Raw genomic sequence first — 28000 nt, forward strand, 5'->3', positions numbered from 1 at the left:
ATGGAGAGATTAGCTCATGGGATTGAGTGTGCAGTCAGGGTGGGTTAGTGGAATCCGTTTATGTTTGGTAAGAATGGACTATCCCTAACAAATCTCTTCTTTGCAGACGATCTTTTACTTTTTGGGCAGGCTGATGTTAGAACGGCCGAGGCCTCCTTGAATGTACTAGATGGGTTTTGTGGAAGTTCGGGAATGAAGGTTAGTACTGCAAAGACAAGCTTATTTTTTTCTAAGAACGTCGACATTGAAAAGCGTAGAATAATTAAAAATCTGCTTGGAGTGGGGGTAGTTAATGATTTAGGGCAGTACCTTGGAGTTCCTCTCCTACACTGGAAAGTTAGCAAGCTCACCTATGCTCATATTTTAGATAAGATGAAGGCGAAGATAGCAAACTGGAATACTGCACAACTTTCTTTGGCTGGTAGAATCACTCTGGCACAAGCAGTATTAAGCACTATGCCGCTATATGCGATGCAAACTTCCAAGCTACCTGTGGGTGTGTGTACTGAGATAGGAAAGGAAATTAGAGGATTTATATGGGTGAGCCATAGGAGTGGCCAACGATTGAGTAAGGTCGCATGGAGCAAGGTGTCGCGACCTAAGGACGAGGGTGGTCTTAGCCTTCGAAAGTTAAGCCTAGTGAATTTTGCCTTTGGAATGAAGGAATGTTGGGAGATATTCAAACAACCAATGTCATTATGGGCAACTCAGTTATGCTCTAAATATAAGTTTGATCTACTTTTGGGGTTTGATCCTATTGCTCCAGCTTCTTGTACACCCTTTTAGAGATTAATTTGCAGCTCTTGGGATACTATGCGTAGGAATTTGGTTTGGGCGTTAGGCACAGGGAGCAGTGTTCAATTTTGAAATCAACGGTGGGTTCCAGCTCTGCAGGGACCACTTTCTGAAGTAGTTATCCAACGTATACCTGGTCATTTGTTGTACAGGACAGTGGATTTTTTTGTTGAAGATTCAGCTTGGGCATGGTCTAAATTCAGCTACTTGTTGCCTGAATCGGTGCTTGATCTGATAGCTGCTATTATGCCACCGGGAGCAGAGCATGAGAAAGACGAAGTGTTTTGGGGTCTTTCATCATCTGGGATGTTTTCTATCAAAACTGCTTATGACGTTCTGGTGGAAGGACAGAGGTCACAGACCTTCTTACCATGGAAAAGAATTTGGAGCTGGTACGGGCCACAAAGGATTAAAACTTTTTTTTGGCTGCTCATGAATAATGGGGTCCTAACAAATACGGAGAGAGCAAGAAGACATATTTCTCCATCAGCTATGTGTAGCATGTGTGGTTGTGAAGAGGAGACTGCCCTACATATGCTACGGGATTGCATCCATGTGAAAAAGGATATGGGAGGGACTGATGAGATATGGAGGAGAGGTTGGGTTTTTTGATGTGGCCTTAAATATGACGGATTGGATTATTCAAAATATTAGCTCAAAAATCTTATTAGGAAGTGGAGTAAAATGGTGCACGGTATATGGAGTAGGCTGCTGGCAAATTTGAAAAATGCAATGTGGCTTCATTTTTAAAGGAGAGAGAATTAGCCCGATAGAGAGCATGACTCAGATTGTTAGTATAGCAAAGACGGTAGAAGAGGCTAAAATGGCAAATGATACAACCACTGGAGTAGCTCGACTACCCACTTTTGTCAGTTGGCGGCCCCCTCTGCCGGATATCCTTAAGCTAAATACTGACGCATCGCTAGAGGGAGGATCAAGACATGCTTTTGGTGGTGGTCTCATCCGTGATACTACAGGAACTTGGAGGTATGGCTTTGTTGCTAATATTGGAGTGTGTTCTATTTTGACTGCCGAAATTTGGTGCTTATTTCATGGGCTACAATTGGCAAAGAATATGGGTATTCGAAAGTTAGAGGTGGAGAGTGATAGTTTCACTGGTGTGTCCATGATTTTGGGGAACTTTGAAGTAACTATCAATTGCAGATCTATAGTACGGAAAGTGCAGAGCTTGTTAAATGAGTTTGACTCAGTGGTGCTCCGTCACGTGCACAGGGAAGGAAATTTCGCTGCTGACTTTCGGTCACATTATGCATACAACTTTCATAAAGGTGTCCATGTTTTAGAGTCTCCTCCATTGGGTCTTAGTATTTGGTTGATGGATGATAGATTAGGTGTTTCTTATGTTCGTTAGTGTGTAATCGGGCTCTGCTCGCTTTTCTTACCCAAAAAAAATGAAATAGAACATTTATTGAGGTATAAAAAATTATACGATATTTATTGGAGATAGAAGGGAGTACTATAAGATTTTGACATTGGACACATGCATTTAATTTTTTTCTTTCCTGTGTCTATCATATGAATCTGAATTAGGTTTTTCTCGTCATGAGACGTAGATCAAATTTGTGATTTGGAAATGAACATATTTTAATAAAATGTTTAATTGATTTTCTGTCACTAACAAATAATGACTTTAGATAACGGATAATTATTCTTTATTAAATAAATAATTCATTAGTAAATTATACTACTAAGCAGGAGTGTTCAAGAAAAAAAATTAATTACACATTCTATCTGAATGGCTACCACGACAATTGACTGTAAACTGTTCCAATGGCATTACTACCGATGGTTCAATACATATACTGGATTAAAATACATATAGTGATTAATTTGAATATTAAATAAAAAATTCATATGCATTGACATATGTTAGTAACTAGTAAGAGTAAACCCCAAATATAACCCAAAAATATTGCATTAAGCATACTTGGCCGTAGCTCTCCCCCTTGCAACTTGGAAGTCAGACAAAGTGCCTCAACAATATATACATTTATTAAATCACAAAATTGCTTATTTTTTTCCAAGTTTTCAACTGAGTGTGCTCATACATTAATTACAATAAGGAACAAGTCACACGATTACAAATTCAAAATAAATATAGAAAACAACCGTTATCTCCGAAGAAATTAAGCACAAAATCACTAAATTTTGATAAATGATGAAAAAAAAATCTCATTTGCACAATTTTACATGGAAGAAAGAATATGTTTGTATATTTCATATCAAAATATATTAAAATATCTATATTTCCTTTTTTAAAAGAAAAAAAAATGAATTTTGACTTTCATTCCCCCAAGCCCAAGTAATCCCTGACGTCACTCGTGAAACAAGGGTACCGCCGCCACTCCCGGCCATGCAGCTTCAATATCTTCGCCGCCCTCTCCTTGGTCGTCGACTGCCCCGCACCGACATGCAGCAGCGCCACCAGTTTCTTCACCGCCCCGCACATCAGCATCTCCTCCAGCACCTTCTCCGTCGCGTGAAAGCTCGCCACCAGCATAAATATCTTCACCCCAATCTTCGTCGCCCCTCCGCTCGACACATTCAACATCTTCTTCGCCACCGCCGCGATCCCCAATCCGTGCTCCGCAAACGCCAGCCTCCCCTCCGCCAATTCGCACAGCAGCTTGATCAATTGCATGATCCTCTCGCACTTAGATCTGCTCGATTCGGGGAGCAGCTCCACCAGCGTGCAGATCGCGCCGGCCTCGATCGCCTTCAGCCTCGACTTCTTCGACGCCTCCAGCATCTGCACCAGAAGCTTCAGCGCGCACGAGCTCGCCTTGCTGCATATCTCGTCGGAAACGATCTCCAGCAGCGATTTGAAGAATCCGACGCCTTGATCCTGCGCCGCGTAGTTCCATTGGTAGTCCGCCCTCGCCAATTTCTCGAACGTCGCCACCGCGCCGAATCTCGCCTCCGCGCCGCCGCGCTGGAGCACAATCGCCATCGAATTCATACAATTGGAGCTCATCAGCACCTGCAGAATCTGCTCATCGTCGTCGGAAACCGGAATGTGACGCAGCACCGCCACCGCCTCCTCGCAAGCCCTAAAAACCGCGAAATCCGAATTTTCCCCCAAAACCTGCTCCATTATCCTCACCAGCACCTCAACCCCGCCCAATCTCTTAAAATCCTCCTTCACCTCATCCCCCAATTCCACAATCGACCTCAGCCTTTTCAGGCAGCTCACCTTAAACGGCGTCGAATCGATCTCCCCGAGCGCGGCGGCCAGCTCGCCGTGCTTTGCCGACGGCGGAGGAGATCCGCTCCGCCGCGATTGCCAGGCGGAAATCAGGCGCTGGAGCGTGTGATTGGGAGTGATGTCGAGAGCCTCGACGCATTGCATAGTGGCGGGGCAGGTGGTCTTTTTGTAGGTGAGGAACCATCTCTCGATGTTTTTCCTGTCGTAGGTGACGCCGGTGGAGATGGTGACGGGATCCTTCATGATTTCCATGGAAATCGGGCAGCGGAAATCCTGAGGGCAGTCCATGGGAGGGATTTCATCCATTTCTCAAAGGGGTTGTAAATGTGATTGTTTTTTGAAGACTTTTTATGGATGGCATTGACAATGAATATATAGAAGGTGTAGAGATTGGTGGAAGTGTGAAGAAAGAGGAGAGTCAAAACTTATAATCTGGCGTGTAGACATGGAAGGGACAACCAAACTGTGGGATCCGAGTTACTCTCATAACTTCGAATTTAATTATTTTATTTCTCAATCCGCCCCATGTTTCTTGGTATTATCAATTTGACCACGGAGGAATTTCTTTTGTAAGATGATAAAATGATGGATTATAGAGAATTAATTTAACGGAATAACTTATAAATCATGGTATATGAAATTTATATAAGCTTATCTGTACATTAATCAAACATTTTTTTTGTATTTGAAGTTATTGTCATGATCTGTATTCTTTTATGGATTATACATATTTGAGCAATCATTGTCAGATAAAAGTAGAAAGGGATCAGTCAAGCAAAATTGTTTAGAACACAATATGGTAAGTATGAATAATTAGAGAGAGAGATAGTGTCTCAATCCTAAGTAAGGCAACAGCTGGATGAACGTTATTTTTGCATTTGGAGGATTTTGAAATAGATCCTAAAAGGAACAGGGAGAAAAGTTAGGGGCGAAAATATAAATAGGTTCTACTTGATGGGCTGTTTGGTGAAGTTGACTTTGTATGTATAATACACTTGTACAAACTGGAAAATGTAAAATCTAATGTTTCGCCAACGACATGCACAGATTTAATAAATACAGTCATCGATACATGTGTAATTGTATTCGTCTTTAGACTTTTTTTAAATCTATTTTCCTCTCCTTATTTGCCAATTAATCAATAAGCTGTAGTAGTAAAATAAAGAAAAGTCAAAATCAAATTACATAACAGCGGCGCGGAATGTGATCATCTTTTTCTCACGTTATCTTTAGAAATAAAAATATCTTGGCTGTTCAGCTGCCTCATCGTCCTCTCTCTTTCTTTTATGAATTGGAATGGCTCTAACCTTAGCAATAGGTTTAGTTCATAGCCAAAAGCAACACCCACAACAAGCACAAATAATACCAACTCAATAGCAAGGTATGTCAACAAGATAAAGAAAAACTCCTCCCAAAAGATTAACTGATTAGGAGTTCGTAAGAATTGATCCCCTAACAGGACCAACGTCCTTGTTGGTCACAGTTAATTCATTTATAAGGCCATTACTCTGGGATGCTCATTGGTCACATCCACATTGGTCGCGGTTGTGTGTCTTTCACAATTAATGGGGGTGTTAGAGTCCGTCATAATAGACCCCCTTTAAGGGCTAACGTTGTTGTTGGTTACGATTGCATTGGTCACGAATGGTTCTTTTGTCATGTTCTCATTCTGAGTTGCTCGTTGGTCACAGTTGTGTCTGTCACAACTCACAGCTGATGCGGGATACTATAGCGGTAGCCAATGGCGGATCCAGAAATTAAATATCGTGGGGTCGAACGACATTCTAAATATTTAAATAATATTTATATAATTATTTTTATAACAATATATTTTAATATCAATAATTTATGTGAGTATGGATATTCTTAAAACAACATACTCCATTTGTCGCACCTTTTGAGTACCGAATTTAAGAAAATGACGTCTAGAAAATTAAGTGAACGAAAAAATAAAATAGAAGATGAGATAAAGAACAGAAGCAAAAAGATAAAGTAAACGAATAATTATGTTATATTTTGCCAAAGAAAAAATGACTTACATTAGTTGGGACGTCAAAAAAATACGAGTCGCTTATAGTGGGATGAAATGAGTATACTTTTTCTGTAACATTCTAAATTTTTAAAAATTAAAAATAATTTGAATATGAATAATAAGGTTGAAATTTTAAATTATAAAACTAAAATTAGAAGAAAATAAGAAATATTTACTTAACATAAGTAGGTGTTTATTTTAGATAAGTTTATTTAGTGATATAGAAAAAAGTATATGTAATATTAATTAAAATTATTACAAATTAAGAAAGAAAATTTCAAAGGTCATTTTACAATTAGAGTACATAATTCAAGATCTCTAATCTTTTAAAATTAGTAAATTATGGGTGCATCTTTGTTGATGCAATTTAAGTCTTGGTCCCTAGGTAAATATTGGGAAGAAAAAACAATAATGACAACTCCCTTCTCACTCCTCACCCACATCGCCAAACCCATTTTCTTTTCTCTCTCTTCGGCGAAAAAAACTGAAAGCCTCTTCTCGACATCTGCCGCCTCCGCCATGATGCCGCCGCCAGATTCCGGACTTCGTCCCGCCTCACTCCCTTTCTTTCTCTCTGCTCGGTCTCATCTCACACTGCGTGAGGTTGGGGCGAAGACGCGAACGCCGTAGGGTCGGAGGTCGAAGAAAGGTGCTTTCCGGCGGCACGGTGGTGGGGTCGACCCCACCTGGATCCGCCGCTGGCGGTAGCAATTGATAAACTCAACAATTACATTATATTTAAATATTATTCTTATCTTATTTTAATTGATTTAGATGTTTTGTAGGAGTGTGTTTGAGTTAATTCCTAAGAATTTGGTATATGTTGATAAATTTGTTGAATTTTGAAGTAAAAAGTGGCTTTAAAAGGATAAACGATGAAAAGACACGTTGGAACTTGGGCAAGGTTGAGAGCACAACCCAAATCAAGCGCAAGCAAGCATGGCCACGCAACCCACGCAGCATTGGCGAGTTTGTGAAAAACGAAAAAACCACATAGGTCTCGCACAAGCAAGTATTGATGCGCGACTTATGCAACGCCGATGAGGAGAAGATTCATGTGTGAGTTGTGTGGTAGGGCGGATCAATTGAGAGTGCCTTGTCGAGAGCTAAGTACGAGTCATGCAATGGGTCATCCATTCGCACAAAAGATGTCATGCTTGTGTGATAGACACAAGATTTTAGAAAGTTTTGTTGTGTGTTAATCAAATAGAGAAAATATAATTTTTATATGAATATGATATAACTTTTTATATTCTCTATTCAAAATTATATGTTTATTGGTTTAGAATGTCTAAAGTTGATGCTATCAACGCTATCCTTATTTAAAATCTGATATTGTATCCATCGTGTTAACAAGACCTTATAGTGTTTGTTGCTATCAACTAACATAAGTTCAGACATAATATATATAAATATATACACAATCATATTGTATAATGGTCACAATATATGGAGTACTAGAAAATACTGAATTAGCTACAAAATCAACGACGAAATTCTTTTCCGTCTTTAAACATACAGCGTTGACAAGATTAACGATTTAAAAATTAAAAATTTGTTATACATATATGTGTATAACATCAGCCAAATCAAATTTTAAGAATAATCTTCGATTGATGAATGATGAAACATTTTAACAGATGTACAAGCTTTGCAATGATGAACACTAAAAAATTGGGTGTAAACACCTGATTATCTCTAATTCATGTAAACGCACATATTTATAGATAATATAGTATATAAGCTAATCTAATCAATGTATATCAATATAGTATTATATAAGCTAATCTAATCAATGAATTTGCTATCTAAGCATACATTATCCTATTTAAGTATATCTAAAAGACAGCTACGTTACATAGAAGTTACCCTTTTTGTGACCAGTCTGTATCCGAGTGAAGATTGTCTGCAACTTTTAATTGAAATACTGAAAATACATGAATTTATATAATTTTGGTCAAATGTACGTGTATTAATATGTGTGTCACTGGCACCACATAAACATCTGTTTTCTGAATTTCAATTAAATTCGGTTCCTTGCTTTCATATTTTTGGAAAAATAAAATATACAATCATTTAATTCGAAATACAGTATTGGTTTCTTGGTGTTATTTATTTTGAATACGCAAATACTATATTTGAATAAAGGCCGATAATTTTCGATATGGAACCCAAAAACCATACACTAAATCGAAAAGTTAATAGTATTACTATATCATTATTCATTTGAATATAGCCCGATAATTTTCGACATAACACACACAAAATCGATAAGTTTCCTTATTATCTTAATCAGATAAAGACGCGATCATTTTGTGTTGGGTCGTATAACACCTCAATTTAATTTTATTATTTTATTAATTTTATCTTTTTAAATATTTTATCTTTATTTCGTATTAGAATTTTTTTTAATTTTGTTTTCTCCCGCAGTTTGCTGCCTCCATTTGTCCATTTTCCGTCTTCACCAACTCTTTATTTTGCTCCGCCTCCATCCTATACCTTCACCACTGCACCGCCGCCACCACCACTATGCCTCCACGGCCCACTGACTCGACGACTTCAAATAAGAAAATTTTACAACTAGATTTTACGTGCAACTTTTAGAATTCGGGAAGACTCACATGCTAACCCATGATTAGTTTTAATTCTTCTCTAATAATAGTTCAATTCTCATTTATATACGGAGTAGTTTTTCTTCTCATATTGCTTGATGCGTATTCATTTTTTCTGAGGAAGAAAGACCAACTTGATTTTATTTGGAATTATAGTTAATTGTTCTTTTGTGTGTTGGTCATTCTTAATTCCTCAGACCTATATTAATTGTAGTCTGGCAACCTTCAACCATGGCTTTCTTTGTTCGTTATCATTGAGTTTAATGCACTATTCATTAGTACTGATATAAATTGAAAGTAAATAATGTTTATTGCAGTATGGATAAAGTTAGTACGAGTAATATTTAGAATTTGAGTATAGTACTACTAATTTAGACATTTTATACTATCTAGACCGCATAATTAACAAATACAGATAAATAAATAAAACAGTTAAAGATAATAGATGGAAAACATGGTTTAAATAATTAAAGAAGCGAATTCTATGACTACGACATAATTTCATTAACTTTTCTGCATTTCTCGGATTTTAAGAAATGTAATTAAACGTGGGAAAAAGTTAGAGGAAGTGGATTCTCCTTTAATGCATTAATTTTATAATAAAATGCGAGGTAGATAAAATTCGTGGAATTTGAGATCTATTACCAGGTCAAAAGTAGTAAAATTAGAGAGTTATTTGCGGACTGACGAAAATAGCAAATTGAGACAAATAACGGCAACGAAGAGAGCATATAAAATGGAATTTATATTTACTTTTTTCACAATTCTATAAATGGAGGAAGAGGGAGTATATGATATGTAGTAATTTTTTTGATTTAATATCGTGGATTACCTGAACATCATATTCGTTAGCTCTAGTTGATTTTCACTTACAAAAGCACCTTTAAAGTCTAATATTTCATTAGAAAACATTACCCCTTACCAGTTACTGTCTGAGTCCATAATATATTGTGTGGTCAACTTTAAACATGTATAATAATGTGATTTCTTTTTTTAAAAAATCTCTACGTTGTTGAAAATAAACTTCTTTGATTGGCAGTCTTCTATCTGCCTAGTGCTTTTTTAAATTCTTTTTGTCCTCTTATTTTAATAAATTTGGATAATGGTCTTAAAAGTTACTAGTATAAACTTTTAAATGTGGAGTATAATTTTTCTAATTTTGCCCAAAAATAGAGTGTTTTCACCAGATTTTAATCTTACATGGCTAGCCATAAAATGTACTCCATGTAAGTTCTATTAGACCATCCACAACGCGTCTCGCGCCGGGCTCGCGTCTCGTCTCGGAGAGACGAGACCCCCGCGAGACGCATTGCAGCGCCCATCTCGTCTCCAGCTCGCGCCCGTCTCGTAGCGTAGCTCGTCTCGGCGAGACACGAGACGAGATGTCTCGCCACGCGCCAGGGACACGTGGCACGTCCCCATGCGTGCGTGACGCCCACTCGCTGGCCCGCGGTGGGCGTCGTCACTGATGACGCAATAATTCATTTTTTTTAAAAAAAATCGATTTTTAATAAAAAATTTTTTTTTTTTTCCAAACGGTAATATTACCGTTAAATATTTATTTTCATTTTTTAAATTTTTAATTTTTTTACTCTATAAATAATTCTATTTCATACTCATTTCAAACACAAACACACATCTATTCCTCTCAAATCCTCTCTATCACTCCAATTTCCATCTTCAATCAACTCAAACAAATGGATCCTTTTGAGCAAATGCGCCAATTAATGGAACAATCACTCGAAGAAGATCGACGACGAGAGGCGGAGGAAGCCGCACCACCCCCACGACGCTCCCGGAAGTACATCAATCGGAACCGGGAGGAAGCCGCCGCACGGTTAGTACGCGACTACTTCTGCGATAACCCGATTTGGGGAGATACCTATTTGTTTAAGTTGTAATATTGTTTTAATTTTAATAAAGTGTGTTTGCTTAAATTGAATTGGGTTTTAAAAAAAATTATAAATTAAATTGAATGAATAGTAATTAAGAGACGGTATAGAGACGGTTAAGAGACGGAGCGTTGCCGGTTCCGTCTCTTAGTTAAGAGATGGAGGAAAAAAGGACAGTGGGGCCCTCAAATAGTGCTCAAATAGTAGTTAAGAGACGGTTTAAGAGACGGTATAGAGACAGCGTTGTGGATGGCCTTATACATGAAACGACGTCATTAAAACGCCTTAACTCTTGAATTAAACTTTGAATACGTAACTAATAGGATAAAATATGTCTAGTAGATCTGTCGGGTGTGAATAATGATCCGTCGACATCAATCTTAAAGTTGGTGATTTTAATACCACCTTCAAAATTTATGAAAAATATTAGAATTTGCTCAAAATTTATACCCCTTCCGTCTCTAAAGAGTACCAACATTTGGTTTGGCGTGAATTTTAATGCACAATTGGTAAAGTAAGAGAGAGCGAGAAAGAAATTTTTTTTAAAAATATTATTAGTGGAGAATGAGTTTCACTTCATTAGAGATAAAAGAGTTCCCAAAATAAAAATGTTCATATCTTTTAAAGACGGACTAAAAAAGAAAGAAGATTGAAGTGAGTAACTCCTACTCCAAAATTTATTTAGTCTCACATGGCTGACACACTCCTCTTTCTTTCAGAAATTTTAATAATATTTTGACTGTGATTAAAATATGATGGGGTTGTTTTGACCATCACGTCGAGATATTAATTAATGATCCCACAATTGAAAGCTTACTTTATGTTATTATTCCCTCAACCCCCTAATTTAAAATTTTGAAAAATTAGGTCATCATTTGGACTTTTGATGTAAATGAATTAGTGTGAAACAACAAACCACGATTTCACTCAAAAATTAGTATAAAATGACATAATGTATTAGAATTTAAACCTCATTAATTCCCAAAAGTCGCCAAGATTTTCTGATCTTTCATTTGTCTCGCTTGGTTATTGTTTTATAATTTTCAACCATACTGCAGAACTGACAGCAAATCTCATTTATTGGGTTGAAAAATAAAATTCTAAGAATTTGTAAAAACGCGTCTCATTATAGAATCATCGAAACATTAATGTAGAGATGAAATTATCCAAAAATTTATGATTACATGACAACTAAGAGTGATTATTGGGTATCAATATATCATTCATGCCATTACAAATATGCACAAGAATTTGAACTTGTTAATTACAGACAAAATTTATGAATTTATTGCTACAATTAAATTTAAACTACCTTTACAGTTTCGAAACTTGGACCAGTAGTTTGGGCCTGGCCCATTAATCCGATAGACCAACTCTTTATATTTAAATTAGGCTATAATCATAGCAATTACTCCATTTCCCTTGAGTTATAAATTTATATACTAGTAAGTATTTCAAACCTTTATGAAAAATATTTTTTGCATGACCCAGGTCAGACCACTATCTAAATGGGTCTGGGTTGAGTCTGAATTTATAAAAAGAAATTCGGTCCAAGCCGAGGCATGCCTAGGCTCTGTCGGGTTGGGCCGTCCCAACCATTTGACAACTCCACCCTTTATATTGTTACATAAATTTGACTAAGTTATGTATTGCAATTGTTATCCTTCTTTAAGTTTTAGAATATATTTAAAATATTAGCTTCTATAATCACTCCTATATGTAAATTATACACTTTCCATTGAGAGAACGAGAGAGGATCCGTTTCCTAATATTTTTTCTCAAAATATTTCTTTCACTATTGGTCATTGAATATCTAACCCTTTGAGTATATTTCACAATGAAAGCATTACACTGAACTAAATGTAAGGTACTAGTAATTAGTAAAGACACAAAGAATCATCCAATCCTGCAGCAAAAGAAAGAATTTAATAATTCTTGATATCCCTCTAATTGCAATAAAATAGTAGAAAATGTAGTTTAACAAGAAAAAAAGTGCAAAATAGAGAAGGGAGCTGCATAATACTAGCTTTTTACATAGTAAAAAACTAAGCAGTTTTACTAGTCACTCTTTTTATCTTTCCCAAGCAGTTGTCTTTAGGCCTTGTGTGCGGCAGGTACATCACCGGACTATCAGGGTTGGCTCGATCGAACCTGTGATCAACAAAGCGATTGTAAGAGCCATGTCACAAAAATATTCCAAGACGAACAACAGGTGTTTTATGTTTATACGTATACTCACTCGTAGTTGAGGAGGAAATGGTGGAGGAAGATGGAAACTTCAAGCTTGGCTAGATCATTCCCGGGGCACAATCTGCTTCCACCTCCAAATGGAAGGAAGTTTCCTGCTTTTGGAATGAAGTCCTGCACATATCAAAGGATGTAGTACTATTATGTTGAGAGTTGTTGTTTGTGTTGTGAATGATGAAGCAGACAATGCCCTCAATGAACACTCACATCCCATCTCGAAGGATTAAACTTCTTCGGGTCTGGCCATGTCTCAGAGTCATAGTGAACGCTCCTAAACCACACCAAGACCTTCCACCCTTTCGGAATGGTGTAACCTTTACATAAAAACACAAAGATGGGAAAATTAGTTATTTTTTCTAGGCTTTTTTGCAAAGATTTCCAAGAACAAGAGACAAAAGGTATTGCTTGATTACCACAAACAGAGACATATTTCTTTGCCTCTCTAAAGACCATCAACGAGAAGGAAACTACACGCAGCGTTTCATCAATAACCTTATTGACATAATCCATCTTTCTGATTTCTTTCAGTGTCAAACCTTTCTGACCAGAAGGCCTATTTCTTATAATCTCCTCTTGCTCAGCCTAAATCAATCTCACTCATTAGTATATCCAATCATTGCCAAACAAGTTGAGGAATCTTTGTAGTGAAAAGGCAACCTACCTTAGCCTTGTTGAACATGTCTGGATTCTGCTGTAAGAAAAGGGCAGCCCACATAGTTGTGTGCCCTGAAGATTCATGCCCTGCATTCAGATACATAATCAAAATATCAACAATCCCTTCATCATCCAATCTTCTACCATTCTCATCCTCAGCATCTAGTAGAGCATCCATCATGTCTCTCCTCGGCCGCGATGGATCCTCCTCTCTCTCCGCCCTTCGCTTACTCACTATTGCACCCAGCACAGCCACAAGCCGCTTTCGTGCCTAAAACCACCAACACAAAATCTAAGCCAACCAGCAAAACTTCTAACGAAAAAACGAGCAAAACGCATTACCTTAAGCGCTTTATGGTAAGCAAACCCGGGCAAATTAATGGCCATGGCTCTGACCCCATAGTTTAAAGCGGTGTACTCCTTCTCCAACACCTCCCTCACGTGCTCGCCCTCCGAGCTCAAGAAAATGTGCATGATGATCTTGAAAGTGAGCCTTCTAAGCTCGGTTAAGAGTTCGATTTGTCCCATGTTCTCCCATTTCTCCAAAGCTATGACGACATTCTCCTCGATGTACTTCATGTACACGGTGAGTGCCTCAAAGCCGTTGACAGGGGCGGCCGTCAACTTGCGCAGCCATTTGTGTTCTTGGTCCGGGATAGACACAAATGACTTCCTTCCCATGAGTTTCTCGGTGGAGGTGGGCCACCCGGGCTTGAACCCGTCATCGTCGTTTAGTACGCGTCTGCATGCTTCCGGGGTAGTCACGATGATGCTAGGGTGGCCAAACATGTACACCTTGTACATCCCCGTGCGCCCGAATCTGATTTTTTACACGTGATGAAATTAAGCTAGAAATTATAATTATAATTATAATTATAATTATATTATGCGCACACGCATTCTTTTTTTATTATTGATAAATGAACAGAAATTTAAAGATTGCGTCATCGTTTAACACAGACCTGCGAAGAAGGTCTGAGACGAAGGATTCGGGATTGTTGGACTTGAAAGATCTGAGGAAAGACCACATGTTACCAATGAGAGGCAAACCCAAGTCACCAGGAGGAAGTTCATATCTTGCTGCACCTAATTTGCTTTCATATAACCAGTAATTAATCTTTCTAGCCACCCATCTCACTATCAAAAACACTAGAAAACACCCCACAAACAATCCCAGCCCCATCTTAATTCAAATATCAAGACAACTGATCCCTCTTTTATATCCAATGCAAGTATATATAGAGGGGGAAATTAGGAGGTAAAGTCAAATGAGTGTAAGAGAATATAGATTATTTTTGCAGTTGTAAAACAAGGCAAAATGTAATAAATTTGTGAGTAAGAATACATCACTCCATAGGGAAGACATAAATTTAGTAGATTTATGTTTTTTGGGTAATGCACCAAAAAATTTTGTGGGAAATAATTCAAACTGCTCATTAATATCAGATGCATAGAAATATTATGAAAAAATATTACTAGTATAAATTTTGAATCATTAAAGAATGATTTAGGCCTTCATCATTAAAATCATGGATCTGGATCTGGATCTGCCATTATATAAACCCATGACAATAACTTAGTATGATGAATAAATTTGGGCATGAGACCATCTATTCGAGTCACAAGTTTAGAAAGGAGGTAATAATGAAAATGATTCATGTTTTTAAGTTACATAATTGACAATACAATAATTTGAGATTATATATAGTCGTTATCTCTTTTTGAAGAAAATTGATGAATGAACTTAGAATGTTTTTTTTTCTATAGTAGGATGTATCAATAATTCTTTGTTTTCAAAATTGGCAAATAGTCATAAATTAAATTTTCAAAACTTGCCCAACAGTTGACTACAAAATTACTACGTTCTACTAATATTTGTAATTAACAATTGTTGTTTTACATGTGAATGTCAATATCTTTTGCTAGTCTAATAAAAGTGTTATGATTATATCACATTAGTGCGTAGTATGTACCTTACTTGCGTAAAATATAAGTATAATACCTAACAATTTTAAAAGATGATTTCACTTGATTTCTTTATTTTTTTTAAATAAAATTGATTTCTTTAATATGTCTACATAAAATTCATGGTAATTAATATATTGAATTTTCAACTCAAACTGCATGTATTTAATAAGTAAATTGAACTACTATCACTAATGACCATGACTTGTTTATTCATTTATGTTAAGATTTATATTGAATATTCAAAACTCAAACAACGCAAAATAAAACTCAATGACTAAGCTGGTAATTTACATATTGAATATGTTCGAGATATATTGCTGCTGATCCAAATAAGCATGGCACATCACCATTGTGGAAACACTCTACAACATGCGTGAAGAAGTATGAAGCAAGCAAGCCTCTGACGGTGCTTAACTCGGACTAGTCGGGATCCTTGGAAGCTGGAAATTTTTAACCAAGACCATTTAAGGGAAGCATTGGTTAAGATGCTTATCTTTGAAGAACTACCTTTTAGATGTGTTGAGCGAGAAGGTTTTATCGTATTTATGAAAGAAGCTCAACCATTGTTCAAAATCCCGAGCATACATACCATTAGTGTGAAGATGTACTTGACACAAAAGATGTATCAGAGGAATTTCTTCGAGTTAAAAGGCATGAGAAGAGTGCCACTTACAACTAATAGTTGGACCAGCTGCAATAACACAAACTTTATTTGTGTCACAACGCATTACATCGATAGCTCATGGAATCTGCACAAAAAAATCATTGGTTTCCCAAAGATCAAAGATCAATTTGCATCGATATGGGTGGCGACTGCATAAGCAAGATTGTCACCTTTATGATTATTGACGTTTGAGAAAACAATGATTTTTTTGTGCAGATTCCATGAGCTATCGATGCAATGCGTTGTGACACAAATAAAGTTTGTGTTATTGCAGCCGGTCCAACTATCAGTCGTAAGTGGCACTCTTCCCATGCCTTTTAACCTAAAAAATACCTCACATACATCTTCTTTGTCAAGTCTTCACACAATCCTCTCTAATGGTATTTCTGCTCGGGATCTTGAACAATGGTTGAGCTTCTTTCATAAATAGGATAAAACCTTCTCGTTCAACACATCTAAAAGGTAGCTCGTCAAGGATAAGCATCTTAACCAATGCTTCCCTTAAACGGTCTTGGTTGAATTTCCAGCTTACCAAGGATCGCGACTCGTACGAGTTAAGCACTGTCTAAAACTTGTTTGCATCATACTTCTTCGCATGCAGTACAATGTTTCCACAGTAGTGATGTGTCATTCTTGTTTGGATCAGTTGCAATATATCTCGAACATAGGTTAAATTTGGCTTTTGGCCGTGCTACTGGATAGTCTCCCTCTTTTTAACCAAGACTAATGTATATTCTAGCCACAATCATATCTCTCTCTGGTGTTCCATTTCTTATGGTTCATTCTTTTCTTTCTCCGTTGATGTAGGATGTAGTTCTTCAACTTCAATTCCCTCTAACATGTCTTCATCTTGATCACTATCTCGAATATTGCTAGCTTATGTTTGATGATAAGATTCAGACACCCGCCACAATTCGCAATGAATAGTTAATAACTATAAGTTACACATAAACATACTATACACACATAATAACTATAAGTTCCACAAAAACACACACAACACCTATACAAGTGACGACATCATCGATGGCGAGGAAATGACGTCATCGGGGGAAAATGATAAAACTACAAACTAATTTGGAAAAATACCTTCCAAACTCAAGAATGAGGAAGGTCAGCGGCATAAGAGATTGAGAGTGGAGATTGGAGTGTGACCGTGTGTGGGGATGACGGCTTGAGTGGGTGGGAGAGGGAAATTATGGTAAATACCAAATAATTTACCGTAAATTACTAATTTTTTTTTATTTTAGTAGCAAATTAAATTGTATAAAATATAATATTGAAAATCCAAAATTGATATATTATCCGGTTTCAGGTGGAATCAGAACCAGAATTTTTGAAAATATTGGAACCAGTACCGAAACCGGTTCTCCGATTCCCCAATTACCTAGACGGTTCCTGTCCCGGGTACCCGAGAACTGGAGTACCGATTAAGCAGGCCTAGGCACACCCTTATAATCGCACAGTTAAAATTTACAAAGTAATCATCCCTTGTAAGCCGAAAATTTCATATTCAGCCACTAGATCAAAGCTTCAAGTAGCACAAGTCTAAAAAAACCACTTAGATTTACTTGGCACATCAAGGAGCTAAAATCTTTTTTATTTTAAAAAAACCCTGAAATTATAAGTTGGCTGTAAGAAAATGGCATAAATCAACTTAACTTCATATCTATGGTGGGGAACAAGCTGGGAACAAGCTGGGATAAAGGGCGGAACCAGAAATTCGTAGGAAAGGGTGAAAAGTTACATACGAGGGAATTTTAAGAATTTGAGGGGCATATAATGAGAAATTAAAAGAAATAACTTTTGAAATAGGTAATATATACATGGGTTAAAAAAAATATGAGGTGGGGCAAATGCCCCTCCTTTAATGCATTTAGATCCGCCATGTGCTTGACGTTGTCTGGGACCCAAAAAACTTAAACCCTACCGTGTGGCCTTTTTTCGACAAAAATCACTTCTTTTTTTATATCAAGAACCGAATTCCGTGGCATATCTATAAAAAATTATCAACTACAAATCTATAGATTTTCAATGGTTTTTCACATCCTACACTTTTCAAGAATGGAAAAATTGCAACTTTTGACCTCTACAAGTGCCCAAACAAGAATGTTGTCAGTGTTTCACATAAATTCACTCCCCATGTAGATTCTACTGTTCTTGATAGGAAAGATATCAAAATAAAAGTTAGCAACAGCTTTAGTGTGGGTCTATCCTAGAGCACAACAAGCATAAGATAACATGAACTCTCTTAAAATCGAGTCAATTATCATGTACACCGGGAACAAAGCCACTATAGTGCCGACTATATCAGCTTAAACGGTAAAAAACAAGGACTGTACAAGATCAAACGCTATGTCAAGTTGTCAACACAGACCAACAGAGTAGAGACAATTATGCAACACCATTATTTCCGGTCTCTGAGCATCTAAGTTAACCATAGTCAAAATTTCAAAATCAAAAATAAATTCAAGCAGAATCACCTTGCAGGGACTTCAGGCTACAAGTGGCAGAGGTACTGCCCTCAAAACAAGTTAAAATAAAGGAGCACAGACGCTCTTAAATCAGCACTCGCAAGTTGTAAAAAGATTAGTTCCGAATATATCAAAAAGACAGCCATTACAATTTTATATAAACAGTTAACAAATATCACTCAATATTAGTCATTCAAGACTTAGACACCAGACTCAATATCACTCAAACTGAAAGATCTCAGCAAACAAATAGACCCTACAATGTGGCCTTTAATCACTAGAAATTGATGCTTCATCTTATTTGCAGATTGAGGCAGTTTCTGATCATGGTAGTAAAAGAACTCCAGCCATGTCAAATTTTGGGCTTGACCAAGGAACCCCCCATATGAACATTCCCCAAAAGAAAACAAGCATCGCATGAGACTAGACGATGACTGTCCTATAACCTGAAAATTACTAGTGACATAATACGATATTGCCAGCAGGTCATGGTTAACACTTAACACGTTAATGAGCTGCTAAAGGTCGGCGATAGACATGTGAAACAGTTCATAAATGATTTTGGGCATACATGACCCTATATTTGGTTAACACCCATAAAATCCCACAAAGTTATATCACCGAAAGGTTCTTATGTTTTCTCCGACTGGGTTCTCACAGATAAATCCATTGGAAATTGATGGAAGGCACAAACAAACTTATTTGTGGCTAGAAGTTTCAAAGTACGACTGCAGCAGGAAAAGAAGCCAAAAGACAACATTTTTGCAGCTATGGCTGCCATTGCCACTGCCTACTTATGCAGTGTACATGTCTGAATAATTTTACAGTGTAAAGATTTTAAACATGAGACAGTCTATCTATCACCATGACACAGTTTGATAAAGAACCAAATACACTGAAGCCCCCAGCAGTTAGGGATTAAATTCAAGCCGGAACTTGTTATCATTAATCCTAGAGGTTACATTGAGGCCATCAGTCGTGTCTGTTGTCCAGGCTAAGGATGAGGTTGCCCGGGCTGGACTGGTTGGGCTTTCACATTTGAAGATGTTGAAGATGATATGGACATCAACTTAGACCTATATATCTCATCTTCATCATGCCTATGAGGATCGACTACATTCTCCTCTGCTTTACTTTTAGGTGACATTTTAGCAGTTAGATCTGGTGCTCCATATGAAATTGCAATTAGAGATTCACGAGTCGCATCCTCAGAGGCCTTCTTCCCAGAGTCTTTCTTATCCATTGTTAGTATTCTAATCCCTGTCACGCCAACATCTTGAAGTTGAAAACATGAAGATCAAGAAAAACTGAAAACTTGAACCCGAATGTGTAGAGCAGTAGTGCTACTTGGTAGACAAGCAGAACGTACATACAAAAATAAGAGTATGATTTTGCAACTCTGGCAATAAACAACATTTTCCACTCAAAATCTCAAGCAATGGTGTTGAATAAAAATGTGCTGAAACTTTCAAAATCTACCATTATCTGCAAATGTATAAAACTTTATACATATTTGTTTTTATCTTTACTTAGCATCACCACAGCAATGATTATGTTGTAAGGCATCAGATAGTGCCTGCAATCAGATTATGTATCTGTGATTGCTTAACAATCCTTTATTCATTACTGATCTAACACAGAAAGGAATAAGTTTTCACACAAAAAACGAAAAGTATATCGTTCAATCATATAGAGAGACAAGAGTAGTCAGTAAATCCAGTAACCTATCTACAAAAAGCTATTCCCAAAATGAATTCAACGCTAAAATTAATTCAGAATCGTAATAATTAGATACAACTGAGCCAATTAATTACCTAGAAAAAGCGATTTTAGATTACACAACGTAACAAATTGAGTTGAATCTGAAATTTTGAAGACGAGAAAACAATAACCCAAACAGAATAACGGCACAGTCGCAGCCAAGTCAACCCAAAACCAAAATTCTCGAAAAAGAAAAAGCGCATTCAACAATAATTGCTTCTTGATTTCTTATCATTGTCAACCAAAAGATTATACTAATTTGTAACCTGCTTGTTGTGTATGGATAATGGATGGATCTTTGGTTGCTGTCGAAGCAGATAAACGATGGCGGCTCGAATGGTTTGGTATAATCGGATTCGCTATAATAAAAAACGAATTTCGGCACATGGAAAATGACGGTTGAATTAAGACGGATTAGCCCAATTCAGATTCTGGATTAACAACATATTTTGTTAATCAATTCTCAAAAGTCCAGTAAAATACCGAGAAAGCCCTGTCTTCCTCTCCTTTTGAAATTGGGCCAGAAACGCTAATGTTATTGGACTACGAAGTTCTTACAGTAGCCCAATTATTTATTAAACTTTTCAAGCATTTTTATAAAAATCACTTCAGAAGATTTTGTTGATAAATAGTAACAATTCATAATAATTAACATGATATAAACAAACAAAATAATTTACACAATCTAGCACCGCCAAGAGATATTACTTGCACGAAAAGCTTCTATTGATTACAAATATTTGTGTGATTTGAATCTAGTACTAAAAAATATTTCAATAAATTTATCTTCAGATCTATTGATATTTTGCAAATAACCATTGAAATGCTTTATAATGACAAAAGCAGTCACTTGTCTTAGAATCGACAAGTAGTATAGTGGAATTGAAGAGGTCATTTTCCAAGTAGTTCAAGTATTTAATCTCAATTACTCAGCTTAGCTGCATTTTTAGTTGGAATTTAATTGTGCAAATCGATTTCCCGAATATCTTAAATACATCAATTGTGAATTGGTTGGAGGATAAACCTTTTCTTCTTTTTTATTCAAATTTTGGAAGTGTCATTTTTAACCTTTATTTAGAAGGAAAACTTATTTCCATTACTCACATGAAACTCATATCCAATACTGATAATTGAAATAGGGAATCCTATTGAAACCTAATCTACCTTGTCCTAAGGAAAAAAGACAATAGTCCAAGACAACTTTCACTAATTACACTTACCTACATTAACTCCACTAAATAGCAACACAGTATTAGATACATTTACTTAAGATATTTATGAAATATTCCTCAAATAACCCTCAAACGATGGAGTTCATAGACGTTCAAACAGCGAGTCACCAGCCCGGGTGGAATCCTATGTCCCATTTGGTGTGCCTCTACTAGGGCAATTGGTTTGGCTGTTGAAGCCCACCCGGCCGGGTCCATCTCCCTAGCCCCGCAAGTCTCGCGCCGCTGGATGGTTGAGCATTTGGCTCCCAATCAATCGGGTCAGAGTCGTTGTCTCTTCCAAGCACCCCACTTGACCGAGTGTTGGATGAGGTGTCACTCCATCCGGCTTGATCCGTCCCCTAACACTCAACTTGTGATTCATAGTATTAAGTATCGAGTTCTATATACCAAAGTACATCAAATTGAACGCCGAATTGTACTATCTCCGCCTTATTCATGATGATGCACCTCACTTTTTTAATTTGTCCCAGATAAAATGAAATATTTTCTTTTTCAAAATAAAACATGTCTTTTATCTATTCTTATTAAGAGTTTTAATTAATTTAATTTTATTTTATTAATATCTTCACTAATTTAATTATTTTGAATAAAATGGACGGAGTATAAATGATAGGAATGAAATTTCAGATAGTACTCCTTCCGTCCCAAGGAAGATGACCCATTCTTTAGGTGACACATGATTTTATGCAATTTTATTTTGTATCAAGTGGAGAGGGTAAAGTAAGAGAGATGAAATAAGGTAGAAATAAATGTATTTTTATTTTTTTATAATGAGTCATCTTGATTGGAACAAACCAAAAGCAGAGTGGGTGAGTATTTGATTAACTTGATCCACCAAAAATAAAAAAGGTATTCTCCACCGTATGGAAATAAAGCTGTGACATGAATTTTTTACCCACTTTGCAATTCTTTTGCTTAAAATACTATGGCCTTTTCCCCAACCCACACGCACTAAAAAGTACAGTTTTCACACATAATGAGCACACAGCTTCTGCAATATGAAAATGCAGCAACAGTTTTGACGCACAAACAACCAAAGCTCCCTCTCTCTCTCTCTTCACGTGCCAATCATCGACTTATCATGTCATGTGACGCCTCTTTCCCACTCACTCCCTTCACTGCTCTCGCTCTCGCTCTCGCTCTCGCTGCTGCAATCAACACCCTCAATTCCTCTTCTTGCTCTTGCTTCCACTCATCAAGATCAAATTTTTAGCCCTTTTCTCGAAACCCATCACCTCTCTGTTAAAGAGTGAGTTAGTGGTTGAATGAGAGCACGCTCAAGATGGGCTGTTTGCAGTCCAAAACTGCCAATGTCCAGTCCCCTGACCAAGAGCCGTCGCAGCCCGACTCTAAACCAGATCTAGGTACTCTCCCCCTCTCTCTAAATGTGTTGCGCTGTGCATGCTGACTGCTTGATTAGGATGGATTTGCTGTTGCACACGTGAGATTTTTAGTGATTAATTGAGCTAGTTTTTTAAAGTGCTACGAAACCTATGGCACATCTAATATTCCGTTATTAATTCCAATTTGGGTAATTTTCGAATCGCTTGCTTGTTTTGGTTATGGTAGACGCCTGTTTGATTGGTTAACTGCCTTAGGGTTTGTTGCCAATTTGGTGTTGTTTGTTTCTTGCATTTTGTCTGTATTACTTCAATGTATCTTAAATTTCAGTTTAAGCATTGAATTTAGAGCTTTCTTGAATTTAAGCAACGATTTCTTTGCATAATGTTGCTGTGAGTTTTGGGGGTTTTGTTTTGAAATTATAATTGGATACTGATGAAGCAAATGGGGACCAAGTAGACCCAGATCAAGTGCCTGCATTTAAGGAATTCGGGCTTGCTGAACTACGGGCTGCAACAAATGGTTTTAGCAGTGAGCTTATAGTTTCTGAGAGCGGAGAGAAGGCTCCCAATGTTGTTTATAGGGGTAAGATCCGAAGCAACCACCTAGTTGCGATCAAACGCTTCTCAAAGCAGTCATGGCCGGATGCCCGACAGTTTACGGTGAGCTTTTCGCTTTAGTATGCTAATCAGCTTTCTGTTCTTTTTGCATAGGCTTCTTGCTTTTTTGATGTCTTGGTTATCATGGTATCATCTCCCGGTGTTATTTTTAGATTGTCTGATGTTATTGCCTGTGTCATTTTGAATTGTAGAAGGTTGATGTACATTTTTCAAAGGCATTTGGTTCTGATTTGCATTCATGTATGTATCCATGCTCTGCAGGCATCTCTTATAACAGGGACTTCCAGTTGGTTGTAATTTCTCATCCATTTCCTCTAAATTTTGTGGTTGTGCATTTGCTTCTGTCCTCTTCTTTTGGTTCCTTTATTATTATTAGTACTTACTGGTAGAGGTGAAGCTAAAAGCCTTTATTCTTCTTTAAATATACTTGAGGGCTAAAAATGTTCCTGCTTAATTGGGGGCTAAATATGTTCCTGCTTATTATTTTTCTTCTGCTTTATCTGTATATCAGAAGGTTTATTTGATTAAAACAACAAAAAACTGTTTAGGTTTAATGGTGCTCTTTATGCAACAAATTTTCAGGCGGAAGCTGCTGGAGTTGGTAAAGTTAGACACAAAAGACTGGTGAACTTAATCGGATGCTGTGCCGAAGGAGATGAACGCCTATTAGTAGCTGAGTTCATGCCCAATGATACACTCTCGAAGCATCTTTTTCATTGTACAGATATTCTTCACTTATGTCTCTTGTATTTGTGAAGATTTAGAGCATGTTGTGTCTCTAATAATTTTTTTCTCTACTCAATTGAGTGTATACTTTCTTGTTTCTGTGCAGGGGATAAACAACCTCTGCAATGGGAAATGCGCGTTAGAGTTGCTTACCATATTGCACAAGCTCTAGATCACTTGACCGCTGAAAACCGAAAAATTTATCACGATTTGAATGCTTACCGAATTCTTTTCGATGAGGTACTTGTGCAAACATATGTCGAGTGAAAGGATTTAGCCTGCTCAAAGTGTTGCTTGCTCTCTCGATGCATGCTCTCAATATTGTGTTGCTTTTGTGACCTCTTATACTGGTTTATTTAAACAATTTGTTCCATAAGCATAGTCTTTCGTTAGGAATATCTATTCTAGACTTAGAGTTTGCTATCTCATCCTTCAGCAATGTTTCTTCTGATTTGGAATAAGAAATAATACATTGAAAGAATGGAAAAATGCAATAGAGAATTAATTATAGCACATGTTTTATTATTTAATTATTTATCTAAAAATAAAAAATTGCTTTTTTCAAGTGCCTAAATCTTCAGAATACTTGCAGTTATACCAGATACAGATAACCTTCAGTATCCTCCTTTGTCGTGAACATGGTGCATCATAAGATAATACCTTTATGTCAGAGATAACTGTAAAATGAAATGTTTTTGTTGTACGGACTGAATAAACTTGGGATGATACAGGAAGGTGACCCCAGGTTATCCAGTTTTGGATTGATGAAAAACAGCAGGGATGGGAAGAGCTATAGCACCAATCTAGCTTATACTCCTCCTGAATTTTTGCGCACGGGTACCTACATTTTCCTTTTCTTTTCAAATTTGAGAATCTGTCTCCCTAGACTCTGTTTTTCAGATTTCTGTAGAATAGTTTGTATGTGGACTTGGAAGTTACTGACTCGCCAAAGTTATCATTTGGCTGGCATGCTAAGAGTAGCCTACCTCTCAAGTCATTAGTTACGCACCTTGAGCCTTGTGGCATGCCATGGTTTATCTGTAACGCATTATTTAAGAGGTTCAAGATTTTGTGTTTTCTTCAATATTTATTTTAAAAGGTTTGCTGCACGATCGCCATCCAAGGAGATGAATGAAAAAAAGAATCTCAGAATCTTCTAATCTCGACATTGGGAAGATGTAAATTTCTGCAGTTCTAAATGACATTTAGTAGGCGACAGCTTTAGACGAATGGAGTCCTGTTCTGTTTCACTCTTCTAAATAATAATTAGTTGTCCCATAATTTCTTATCATCCTAGATATTTCTCTGCAGCATGTTGATTAGTTCTCTAGGATAATTATGAAATCTGAATTTTAGATGATTTTTTAGCCGCAAGTATATATTTCATTATTAGTAACATGGAAAATTGGTTCATACAGATACTAATGGGGTTTAATCTTTGCAAACTGGCTGCCTGTAAAGATTTGCAAGCTAGTGCATGTAACAATCATGTAACCACAATATGTCAATCCAATACCAACTTCTCTAATTCTTTCATACTCCCTTCCGATCCTTTGCTTGAAAGATAACACTGTGTTCTCTTGCTACAAGCCTTATGGTGAAATCCCATCCCAGAAGTTTCTGTAGATGCACATAAGTTGTCTTTGTTTGATATCTATCCCTATGTAATGACACGTTCCTTGCTCTGTTCTTTTAACTTCTTCAGGCAGGGTTATCCCAGAAAGTGTGATATACAGCTACGGAACTGTTCTGCTGGACCTCTTGAGTGGAAAGCATATCCCGCCTAGCCATGTATGGTGAAATCAATAGTGTACATATGTTACGATGCATATCCAAATTTCACTCACTGAATTAAGAATCAGACCCTAGTGAATTTTTTTATGAAGCTACTGATGATGAGAATGTCATTTTTGTTTTGCTTTTACACCTTTTTAGATGATTAATAGTTCTCGTGTTGCAGGCCCTGGATTTAATAAGAGGAAAGAATGTTTTATTGCTGATGGACTCTTCACTGGAAGGACAATATGCTAATGAAGATGCTACGGCATTGGTGGAACTTGCGTCCAAGTGTCTTCAGTATGAGGCCAAAGATAGACCCGAAGTCAAGTTTTTACTAACTGCTGTCACGCCCCTTCAGAAGCAGGAGGTAACATCTATGTTTACACTGATTGAACATTGCATCAGTTCTCCATTAATTTTAGTCATGTGATTGATATTCTTTCTCGCTTAATGTTCTAGGCTGCATCTCATGTGCTGATGGGTCTGACAAAGACCACCCCTGTTACACTGCCTACCATGCTCTCGCCTCTTGGAAAAGCTTGCGCGAGAATGGATCTCACTGCTGTACATGACATTCTGCTCAAAACGGGCTATAAAGACGAAGAGGGTGCCGAAAATGAGGTGAGCAGTTCATCTTATTCTGGTGAAATGAATCGACAACTCTGCAACATAGAATTTTCTGAGGCTGAAACTCAGTGTGGCAGTGCATGTGTAATTTTTCCACATGCTTCCTTACGGTCATACTTTTAATTGGTGAAGCTCTCATTCCAAGAATGGACGCAACAAGTTCAAGATATGCTAAACACGAAGAAATTTGGCGATATAGCGTTCAGAGATAAGGATTTCAAGGGTGCAATCGACTACTACTCCAAGGTATGTCTCACCACACCATGGTTTCACAGATCATCTTATTAAATTGTCTTTGTTAAATTCATTCATTTCATTCTACTTGATAATCTGCAGTTGGTGTCAATGATGTCTGTTCCATCTGGAACGGTGTTTGTGAGGCGTGCCCTCTCGTATTTGATGATAGGGCAGCCGGAGTTGGCGCTGCGGGATGCTATGCAAGCTCAGGTTTGCTTGCCCGAGTGGCCAACGGCCTTCTACGTGCAGGCTGTAGCCCTTTCTAAGCTCGGGATGGAGACAGATGCACAAGACATGCTCAACGACGGAGCCTCTTTCGAAGCCAAGAAGCTAAATAGCTGGCGCAACTAGTTTATGTTATGTCACACATATCCACCTGGCCTAGCTCGCCAATCTGATTGGCTCTGAGCAGTTTCTTATGTATCAAAAAAAAATCCAAACTTGATTTAATATGATGTTCAAGATTTGGGCGATGAAATATTTAAGAGATATTTACAGAGACAAAATGTGTGTAAAATGAGCTATTGAGGCCTAGTTTTTAGTGGGTGCAATTTGTATCTACATGTGAAATATTTTGCATCTTGTTTGGTCTCAACTTTACTACTATTAACTAGAATCACATCTTCCCACTTTATAATATTTGATGTTACATAAATGTATATTATTGAAAAAAATTACTAATAATGTAAATGAAATTGAGAAAATGCGAAGTGAGTCAGAAATGAGTGTCTACCATACAACTTGGAGACAAAGGGTTAGGCGGAAAGGTGAGTTGTGTTATAGTGGTGGGAAACATAATGGCACATACTATTTGTCTATATACAGAAATTTTATGGATTAAGAAATATGTTCCATTCATAGTTTTACTTCTTGGGATGTTCAAAGTTGGTGTGTGTTTATGATATTTGATGAGACATTTTTCTTTTTGCTTTTGAAGCCCAATATATGAGTTTTTCTCATGTTAATGATAAAAAAATTTGAAAACTAAATCCCAAACACAAATAATGTACAACCAACTACCAAGAAATTAATGAGTTAATGGGTAGCTGATTTTACTATTAGGATAAAAGGTTTTATCTATAATTCAATAAAAATGATACTATATCCCGCTTT

At 37.0% G+C, this 28000-nt stretch overlaps 4 protein-coding genes across 7 annotated transcripts; 1 reads left to right on the top strand and 3 right to left on the bottom strand.

Moving 5' to 3' along the window:
- Positions 1-3100: 3100 nt before the first annotated feature.
- Positions 3101-4401, bottom strand: LOC121776918 (E3 ubiquitin-protein ligase PUB23-like). The gene has a single exon (XM_042174066.1). It carries the CDS (start codon positions 4325-4327, stop codon positions 3101-3103), a length of 1227 nt encoding a protein of 408 aa, XP_042030000.1. The 5' UTR covers positions 4328-4401.
- An 8201-nt stretch (positions 4402-12602) lies between these two features.
- LOC121776503 (ent-kaurenoic acid oxidase 1-like) lies at positions 12603-14641 on the bottom strand. The gene is made up of 7 exons (XM_042173675.1): positions 14421-14641; positions 13801-14278; positions 13466-13729; positions 13218-13386; positions 13012-13118; positions 12797-12918; positions 12603-12708 (listed from the first exon to the last, which is right to left on the bottom strand). Exons 1-7 carry the CDS (start codon positions 14639-14641, stop codon positions 12603-12605), a joined length of 1467 nt encoding a protein of 488 aa, XP_042029609.1.
- A 4665-nt stretch (positions 14642-19306) lies between these two features.
- On the bottom strand, positions 19307-20721 carry LOC121775832. 3 transcript variants are annotated; one of them, XR_006045197.1, is made up of 2 exons: positions 20379-20585; positions 19307-19824 (listed from the first exon to the last, which is right to left on the bottom strand). XR_006045197.1 is itself a non-coding variant. In XM_042172904.1 (2 exons), the coding sequence occupies exons 1-2, from the start codon at positions 20710-20712 to the stop codon at positions 19559-19561; spliced, it is 387 nt and encodes a 128-aa protein (XP_042028838.1). In that variant the 5' UTR covers positions 20713-20721; the 3' UTR covers positions 19307-19558. The 3 variants fall into 3 exon arrangements, 2 of the variants coding, with proteins under 2 accessions (XP_042028838.1, XP_042028837.1); XM_042172904.1 differs by lacking the exon at positions 20379-20585 and adding an exon at positions 20592-20721; XM_042172903.1 differs by lacking the exon at positions 20379-20585 and adding an exon at positions 20592-20721 and having other exon boundaries at positions 19307-19839.
- Positions 20722-22522: 1801 nt separating this feature from the next.
- On the top strand, positions 22523-27466 carry LOC121777586 (serine/threonine-protein kinase BSK2-like). 2 transcript variants are annotated; one of them, XM_042174887.1, is made up of 10 exons: positions 22523-22921; positions 23358-23560; positions 24101-24236; positions 24351-24484; positions 24976-25081; positions 25950-26035; positions 26205-26390; positions 26483-26644; positions 26783-26896; positions 26987-27466. In XM_042174887.1, the coding sequence occupies exons 1-10, from the start codon at positions 22840-22842 to the stop codon at positions 27236-27238; spliced, it is 1461 nt and encodes a 486-aa protein (XP_042030821.1). In that variant the 5' UTR covers positions 22523-22839; the 3' UTR covers positions 27239-27466. The 2 variants fall into 2 exon arrangements, with proteins under 2 accessions (XP_042030821.1, XP_042030820.1); XM_042174886.1 differs by having other exon boundaries at positions 22524-22921; positions 23340-23560.
- Positions 27467-28000: the final 534 nt, after the last annotated feature.

Source organism: Salvia splendens, chromosome 18, assembly GCF_004379255.2.
Source record: "Salvia splendens isolate huo1 chromosome 18, SspV2, whole genome shotgun sequence".
Taxonomy (NCBI): Eukaryota; Viridiplantae; Streptophyta; class Magnoliopsida; order Lamiales; family Lamiaceae; genus Salvia; species Salvia splendens.

Coding starts and splice junctions, on each gene's coding strand:
- LOC121776503 (XM_042173675.1), bottom strand. CDS start 14,641: ATGGGGCTGGGATTGTTTGTGGGGTGTTTTCTAGTGTTTTTGATAGTG. Junction 13,387..13,465: donor ACATGTTCAACAAGGCTAAG/GTAGGTTGCCTT, acceptor AGATTGATTTAG/GCTGAGCAAGAGGAGATTAT. Junction 13,119..13,217: donor GAAATATGTCTCTGTTTGTG/GTAATCAAGCAA, acceptor TTTTATGTAAAG/GTTACACCATTCCGAAAGGG.
- LOC121776918 (XM_042174066.1), bottom strand. CDS start 4,327: ATGGATGAAATCCCTCCCATGGACTGCCCTCAGGATTTCCGCTGCCCG.
- LOC121775832 (XM_042172903.1), bottom strand. CDS start 20,712: ATGTGCCGAAATTCGTTTTTTATTATAGCGAATCCGATTATACCAAAC. Junction 19,840..20,591: donor TATCCATACACAACAAGCAG/GTTACAAATTAG, acceptor TTCAACTTCAAG/ATGTTGGCGTGACAGGGATT.
- LOC121777586 (XM_042174886.1), top strand. CDS start 22,840: ATGGGCTGTTTGCAGTCCAAAACTGCCAATGTCCAGTCCCCTGACCAA. Junction 24,485..24,975: donor ACCGAATTCTTTTCGATGAG/GTACTTGTGCAA, acceptor GGGATGATACAG/GAAGGTGACCCCAGGTTATC. Junction 26,036..26,204: donor AGCATATCCCGCCTAGCCAT/GTATGGTGAAAT, acceptor CTCGTGTTGCAG/GCCCTGGATTTAATAAGAGG.